The sequence below is a fragment of the Pinus tabuliformis genome, chromosome 6 (assembly GCF_031772625.1).
Source record: "Pinus tabuliformis cultivar Carrire ecotype Pingquan chromosome 6, CPIR1, whole genome shotgun sequence".
Taxonomy (NCBI): Eukaryota; Viridiplantae; Streptophyta; class Pinopsida; order Pinales; family Pinaceae; genus Pinus; species Pinus tabuliformis.
The window spans coordinates 1,966,976,420-1,966,984,107 of record NC_142292.1 but is presented as its reverse complement, the minus strand read 5'-3'; the positions used below and the strand labels follow the sequence as shown (position 1 = coordinate 1,966,984,107).

Sequence of the window (7,688 nt, the reverse complement as noted above, 5' to 3'; positions counted from 1 at the left end):
TAGAGAATAATTCACAGAGACAGAGAAATGGAGAAACAACAAGATTACTTAGTCAGAAATAGCGGAATAGATAAAACAATCACTAGAGAATAGAAATCACTTTGCATCACATCACAGGCTTAGGCCTTGGCTTGCTTTCCTTGGCGAGAGAAATTGCAAATTTATAGAGGCAGAAGAAGGATCTAGAATCCTGTATGTGATTCAGATGGAGATCTGGAATGATCTAGAAACCACTGGCGGTGTAGGAGGATCTAGAATCCTGCACGTGATTCTAGAAACTAATGGCGGTGTAGAAAGATCTAGAATCTTGGAGATCTAGAATCCTCCGTGAATTTGGCTTCACACTTAACACTTTAGTGGGTCTTTTACAGTTTTCCTCCTTTCTGAATATTCAACTACTACAGATATATGGGTATTCAAAAAATACAATAGGTCTGGCCACAGGGAAGCTAACTAACAAGAACCCAACACTTACAGGATGGATTAATAGGATAAAATTATTATGGGACAATCATTAGTCATATACTATCAGCCATGTGGACAGGTCTCTGAATTTTGTGGTAAACAACTTATCAAAGAAGGGACTCACTATTGATCCTGGTATATGGAAATTGGAGGTACAAATGCAAGATTCTATATTTCTGATAGAGGATTTCTCCATTCTAGGTATCTAGTTCTCTGCTGGTTTCTGCTTCTTTCATATTTCTATTGCCTGTTGCTCTCTGATAGAGGTATGTCGTCTTTCCCTTGTCTCTCATGGGTGATGGATCTGGGATATATTTGTGTATTTTGGATCCTTATTATTTGTCTATCTTTTTGATCCAAATCATGTTCCTGAGAATTGAGTTTTCTATGTTTGAATGAGGGCCATATGGACATGATCGTATTTTATCATTCAACAATCTATCCAACTTCGGAACTTCGGATTATGATATTGCTCTTATCAGCAGTACTATATGTAAATATTGCTCATATTAATATAAATCTTGTTTTTTCTCGTACTGGAAAGAAAAAAAAAAAAAAAATAATAATAATAATAATTTGTATGAGAGTTAAAAACGCAAATGATCATCTTTACATTGCTAGGATGGATTGCAAATCAAATCTAAGAATTATGGATATACAAATTGTAAATTAGGTAAATCTGATAGACATGAGTAAAAATTGTAAATTGCATAAATATGATACACATGAGTGAACAGAAACATAAATAAAATAATTAAGGAATTTAGACTTCTGTGATCCATAATATTGTTAGATAATCTTCGGCATAATCACATAACCAATCTTTTGTCGACACGTTTCGAACCAACCAGTGTGGTTAATCTTCGACATAAATAAAATAAATTGTTTGATTTCTCATGTATTTCAAAAATATTCCACAATCTACCATTAAATTACACTTTTCTGATGCAGATAACTAGAGGAAAATTAAAAGCAAGTCGGCTCCAGGAACGCAGTTACCTTCCATATTTGATTAAAGTGGGACATGTATTGACAGCAATCAAGAAATGAGACTTACCTAATCCCTTGTTGACGGAAGATATTATCTCCAGATGCTCATGAATAGTGATTGGTTGATTACGACAAATGAAAAAGTGGCCAAGCTTTGGACTTTTGAGGCTGAATATACTCTCATCACAAATGAGCTATCATTTTCTAAGATAGATTCAGATAGACTGAATGGACACGCGTAATTCACACCTTGCTGCCGTTGATCCGATCTCATTCACTTCCATCCAAGCATCGTCCCACTGCCTCGTGTATTGTTGTTCTCCATCTCGCTTGCCACGAAACATCAGCAATGAATCTCCATTTCCTGTGTCCACACTCCAAATATCTGTCCTCGTGGATTTCATGTCCCACCCCTCCCGATTTCTCCCCAGAATTTGGACAGCTGTGTGTTACCTTGTCGCTAAGTTTTCAGCCTATATATTCCTCACTTCAAATTATCTTCTCCATCCATCCATCCTCTTCCCATATGCTCAGACTTCTCGATGTTACAATCTTCTTTGAAAATCCAGTGAAAAGTTTTAGTTGTTGAAGAAGTTATTGAACATTCCTATTGACAATTCTATTTTTATATCGATATGGGAGCTTTCAGTGATCATGTTATTCGAGGCCTGAAAAGCAGATGGATGATGGCCGTAGCATGCTTCATTATGCTCTCGTTTGCTGGATCGAATTATATTTTTGGCTTGTATTCCCAAAGTATTAAGATAAATTTGGGATATGATCAGGAGGTGATCGATACATTGGCTTTTTTCAAGGACTTGGGTGCAAACGTGGGCATCATTGCCGGTCTCATCAATGAGTTTTGTGCACCATGGGTGCTTCTCTCTATGGGTTCAGCACTGAACCTCACTGGATATCTCATGATTTGGCTCTCTGTCACCGGCAGAGTTACGAAGCCTGCAGTGTGGCAGATGTGCATGTATCAGTGCATAGGAGGGAGCTCCATGACATTTGTGAATACGGGAATAATTGTGACTTGTGTCAAAAATTTCCCAAGAGGCAGAGGGCTCGTTATTGGGCTGCTCAAGGGATTTGTAGGTCTAAGTGGTGCTATTATCACTCAGATCTACAGGGCTGTCAGTAAGGATGAACAGCCCAGCTTTCTCATAGTCCTGGCTGCTACTCTTCCCACTTCTGTAGTGCTGCTATTGATGCCTACCGTTAGGCCTATGGAAGCTCCAAAAGAGAAGAACGAGACGAAGAATTTTTATACTTTTCTTGTCATGGCCCTGGTGCTGGCTGGCTTGCTTATGGCTTTTATTTTGCTGGAAAACTTGTTGGTTCTTCCACAGACTCTGATTCGGTTGTTTGCTGCAGTAACGATTCTGATAATCTTGTTGCCATTGCTTATAGTCATACGCTCAGAGCTTCAAAACTCAGAAAATGTTCTTCAACTGGACCATAATGATGCTTTTTCAAGTCGAAGAGAGTCTGAGATTGAACTGGAAAGCTGCTGCAAGGATATCAACTCTGCTTCCGTAGATATATCAGCAATTGTAACAGAAGGCACATCTGCTGAGAGTAGCAACGAAGTACTAGCCACTGATGATGAGAAGAAAATTAATAAAGGCAAAAGACCTCAAAGAGGTGAAGACCATACAATTCCTCAAGCATTGATGAGCTTAGATTTGTGGATACTTTTCTTAGCAACGACATGTGGATTGGGATCTACAATTACTGCAATTGACAACATGGGACAAATTGGAAAATCCTTGCGATACTCCTCTCTGAGTATAAGCACTTTTGTTTCACTTCTGAGCATCTGGAACTTTTTAGGCCGAGTTGGGGCAGGCTTCATCTCCGAAATACTTCTGCACAAGTATTCAATTCCAAGGCCCTTTTTGCTAAGCCTAGTGCTGTTAGTTGCATCCATATGTCATCTCCTCGTTGCTTCGGGAATCCCTGGATCCCTTTATATGGCCTCCATTCTGATTGGCATGTGCTTCGGTGCACAGTGGCCTCTCATGTTCTCTATCATCTCCGAACTGTTTGGGCTTCGCCATTTTGCTATTTTGTATAATATTGGAGCAAGTGCAAGCCCTCTAGGGGCTTACTTATTCTCTGTTAGGGTAGCGGGATACTTCTACGACCAGCGAGCAAAACTTGAAGTGCCATCTAGTGCTGTTCCAGCCGCATCAAATGAGATGATATGTGTTGGGAAGTCTTGCTTTGAGATAACATTTATCATAATGGCAGCAGTTAGCGTTGTTGGTTCGGCCATTGCAGCTGTTCTGGTGTACAGAACCAGGCAATTCTACAAGCAAGACATTTATGGGAAATTCAATACAGAGGCCCATGACTCGTCATTGTCCGATCAAAAGCCTCATGATGTATTGATCAAACGGGGAGGACCAGCGAGAATTAGTAATGATAAATTGCTTGATGTGTGACTACCAATTCAGAGTTGGTTAGTGTTTTCTAAATGGTATTGTTATATTTTGCTTCGTTGAGGCAAGGCTAAGAATCACCTGTGTACATCGATCCAAGATAACGGGAAAATGGTAACCTGTTCATAGTAACCTTCCTTGAGGCAAGGCTAAGAATCACCTGTGTTACTCTTACGTTCTATTAACAAGTGTGATGAGGAGGCGAATGCTGTCCTGTAACTTTTAGATCTTAGACTTTTAATATGACTTAATGGAATAGAGTTTTATATGTATTACTTGTTGTTAGTACTTTTTATGTTGATTGTGTATTTCTATTTAGAAATATTTTTTAACTCTAAGTGAAGATAATTGTTTAGTTAAAATTTCCAAAATATTTTTGCATTAATATTACATTCCGGTTGTATTATTCATTCTTAATATTCCCTAATGTTTTATCAAATTTCCAAAATATTTTGAAACTTTCTTACATACAGGGTTGCAGAGTTTCATCTACAGCAACTTTAAGGGACAAAACCGACAAAACCATATTTCATCTTCCTATTTCTAGTGTGAGAGGAATGGCCACACTTTTATGGAATCCATAATTTCCATGTGAGAGGAATGGCCACACTTTTATGGAATCCATAATTTCCATCTTACTGTTTGGAAAGTTTATTAACATATAAATTACTGTTTGGAAAGTTTATTAATATATACAAGTTTTGGTACAATGGCAAATCTCTTCACAGTGTCAGAAGGGTGTTGAAAGAATCACTAAATCTTTATAAAAATCCATAATTTCCCACCTTGAAAATAATAATTACCCGTTTGGAAAGTTTACTAATAACGGCCCAAACCTCTTCACCTACCAGTCAGTCAGAACACTGTTACTGCTTGTAAAAACCCAAAATCAAATCCTCATTTATTGAAACATTCCCGATGAAATTCAAATGCCATTCTACACTACGCGATTAATCTGTTATTTATTGCAGGAAAAAATATTCAAATGCCATTCAGCACTATGCGATTAATCTGTTATTTATTGCAGATGTTCATTCCCCACCATGATTATGAAATATTCCTCCAGCACTCATTTGCAGTCATTGAACAAACCTTAATTAAAAGATAATATTATCGCCAGAAAATGGAGAATACATCTGTAGTTCAAGATGCTGTAGTTCCCTTTAGAATTTATAGTGTATATTGTTGTTAAAGTGATAAGACATGGGGAACTTATTTATAATTTCATTTCATTTCTTAATATTCCTTTTTAATTATATTGTATCCAACAATACCCGTGAGATCACATATTTACCAATGTTATTTTGTGACAGAATTTATCCATGAAAATATAGAGATAGAAACCTTAAATGTGCTCTACAATTTCTGCACTTTCATCTCCTTATTCTTCCATAGTTTTGTTGGGATTTGTTTCTTAGGATTCTGTGTTATCTAGCCCTCTGCATTGAATTCCTTCCTTACTTTATCTCTCTCCATTTTTACTACAACGACAAATATTAAGCTGCATTTTACTGTGTGTCAGCCACCATATCAAGACGTTTATCCTTGGGATGAGTGATATTTGCCTGCATATATATGTGTGTGTGCGTGTGTGTATGTTTAAATCTACCTTGGTGAAGGGTCGCTGAACTAATTCTGAATCAATATAATTCCAATTATATTAAATACAAAGCATAAAATGAATCAACAAATCCTCAAAGCACTCCTCTAAGATGTCCTAGGCACTGACCCTTTCCTCAACCTAGGGCTATCTCTAGGAGCTACAACACGTCCAACTAGCGAGCTACTTTGGCTTTCTAAAGCACAATTTCTAGGAGATTTATTTTCTTATGGGGGATCACTTGTAGGTTGTTTATTTTACAAGTGTCTTCCATGGCCAATAGGTCAAGACCTTCTATTTCCATTAAGTTATCATCATCCATCATGCTAGAGTATTCAAGATGACTAGGGGTGTCTCCATCTGGTTTCTTGTTAACAACTTGAGTCATTGGAGATGCCATTCCTTTTTCCATGTGCTATGATCTTGATGGTTCTGGGGTGTTTTCTTGGGCTGAGTTTGAGCTTGGGAGTTCTTGGCCTTTCGCCAAATCACCTAGCACCTCAAAGATGGTGCTAGTAGATTACTTCTTAGGCGCTGAGGGTGCATTGGATTTCTTGTTATGTCGATGTTTAGAGGGGATTTTGGTGAACACTTCTTTGACTTTGGCTATCAATTTAGATGGATCCTTCTTGGGGGAATTGAGAGGGTATTCCATGAAGAGATTTCCATGGTTGTAACATTTTATGCATACGAAAGCTACATGCTCGTAGTCGAACATTAGATCCAATCAATGTCTTCAGATTCAAGGTTGATGGCTTATGGGAGAAAGCCAAAAATATTCATGTAGTCGCATATCATTGTGAAGGACATGCGTCATCCTTGCTTGGTTTGATTCAAGAGACATACAAATTTTCCCAATTTGTTTCCAATCTCAGTAGGGATTCTGGGTCCCAATACTCTTGTCGAAACGAGTATAGGTGAACCAAAACTTGTGCCCAGGTGAAATCCTCTTTGTTTGGGTTGAAGTGCTCTACCCATTTCCTCAGGTAGAGACCAACTGAGTTGAAGAAGTAAAGGTCGCCTTCCATCATTGAGAAGAGGTCTTCCACTAGTGAGAATTTGACAGTGAAGAATCCCTTGGAGTAGTGTTTCACGTCATAATGGGCCTTTTGTTTCAAGCACATGGAAATACAACGGAGAAGGGCCTTTTCCGTAGGCTATATGTTGACAAATTTTCATATGAGAGCATGAGACTGCATGTGCTCGATGTGAGCATTAAGACAAACCAAAGGAATGAGTAGTTTGGGGATCTTAGATGACTTGGCATGGTAAATGTTGGATCCTTAGGTAGGTTGAGAGTCTGAATTTGTAGAAATCAAAATTTCAACCATTTTTCACTCCATGGCATCAACATTTTTTCACTGGAGGGGATCCATCTCAAGGAGGTTGTGTGGGATGACAAATTAGTTAGAGGGACCATTGGTCCCTCCTCTCAGGCTGACCATTAGGCAGAGGTCCTCAGATGAAGTAGTCAGAGTAAGTGGATGGGGAGAAGGGGCGTGGGGCTAGGTAGGAAAGGGGGTTTGCATAAACCCTAGTAGGAGGAAGTAGAGCAAGTTTCAAAGTGGGATAAGATTCATGAGTAGACAAATTGTTTCTCTATGTGAATGTTAGTTTTCACTGTTTGAGTATTTTCAAATATCATTACAATAACCAAGGGCTTATGGAATTTTCACAAAGCTTATATGTAACTCATTCGTGGTCTCCACACCTCACATCCGAGATATGGATCCATAGATAGGGGGGAAACAACATCCATACCATCCATCCAAACAATACAATTGAATGAAAGCTAATAATTTCTTGGCTTTAAATATTTGTTCCACACTTCCGCATCTGCAAATTCTCCAAATTGTAAATATTGCATTGAACTTATCTACATATGTGCTTTTGCCCCTGCAAATTCAGTGAAACTTCTATCCACACTTTTCACTTTCAGCTGAGATTTTGTGCTTTTGTCCCTATATTTTTTTTTGTCTGATTTGAGTTCTAGGTTCCATGGCTAAGGACGAGAGGGTTATGTTAAATACGATTTTTAATCCTTCCTCTCTAGGACAAAGGTATTTTGTCCATTTAATTTCAAATGCCAAATTTGATTTGAAGTTACAAATTGTTTCGTAGTTTACCCTAATATGTTCAGGGATATGAAAATAAAAGCCTTATATTATTGGATTTGGAGTTGCAAA

At 38.1% G+C, this 7,688-nt stretch overlaps 1 protein-coding gene across 1 annotated transcript; it reads left to right on the top strand.

Annotated features, from left to right (window-relative positions):
- The first annotated feature begins 2,073 nt into the window (after positions 1–2,073).
- LOC149267058 (protein NUCLEAR FUSION DEFECTIVE 4-like) lies at positions 2,074–4,099 on the top strand. Its single transcript, XM_089397994.1, has one exon. It carries the CDS (start codon positions 2,091–2,093, stop codon positions 3,903–3,905), a length of 1,815 nt encoding a protein of 604 aa, XP_089254120.1. The 5' UTR covers positions 2,074–2,090; the 3' UTR covers positions 3,906–4,099.
- Positions 4,100–7,688: the final 3,589 nt, after the last annotated feature.

Coding starts and splice junctions, on each gene's coding strand:
- LOC149267058 (XM_089397994.1), top strand. CDS start 2,091: ATGGGAGCTTTCAGTGATCATGTTATTCGAGGCCTGAAAAGCAGATGG.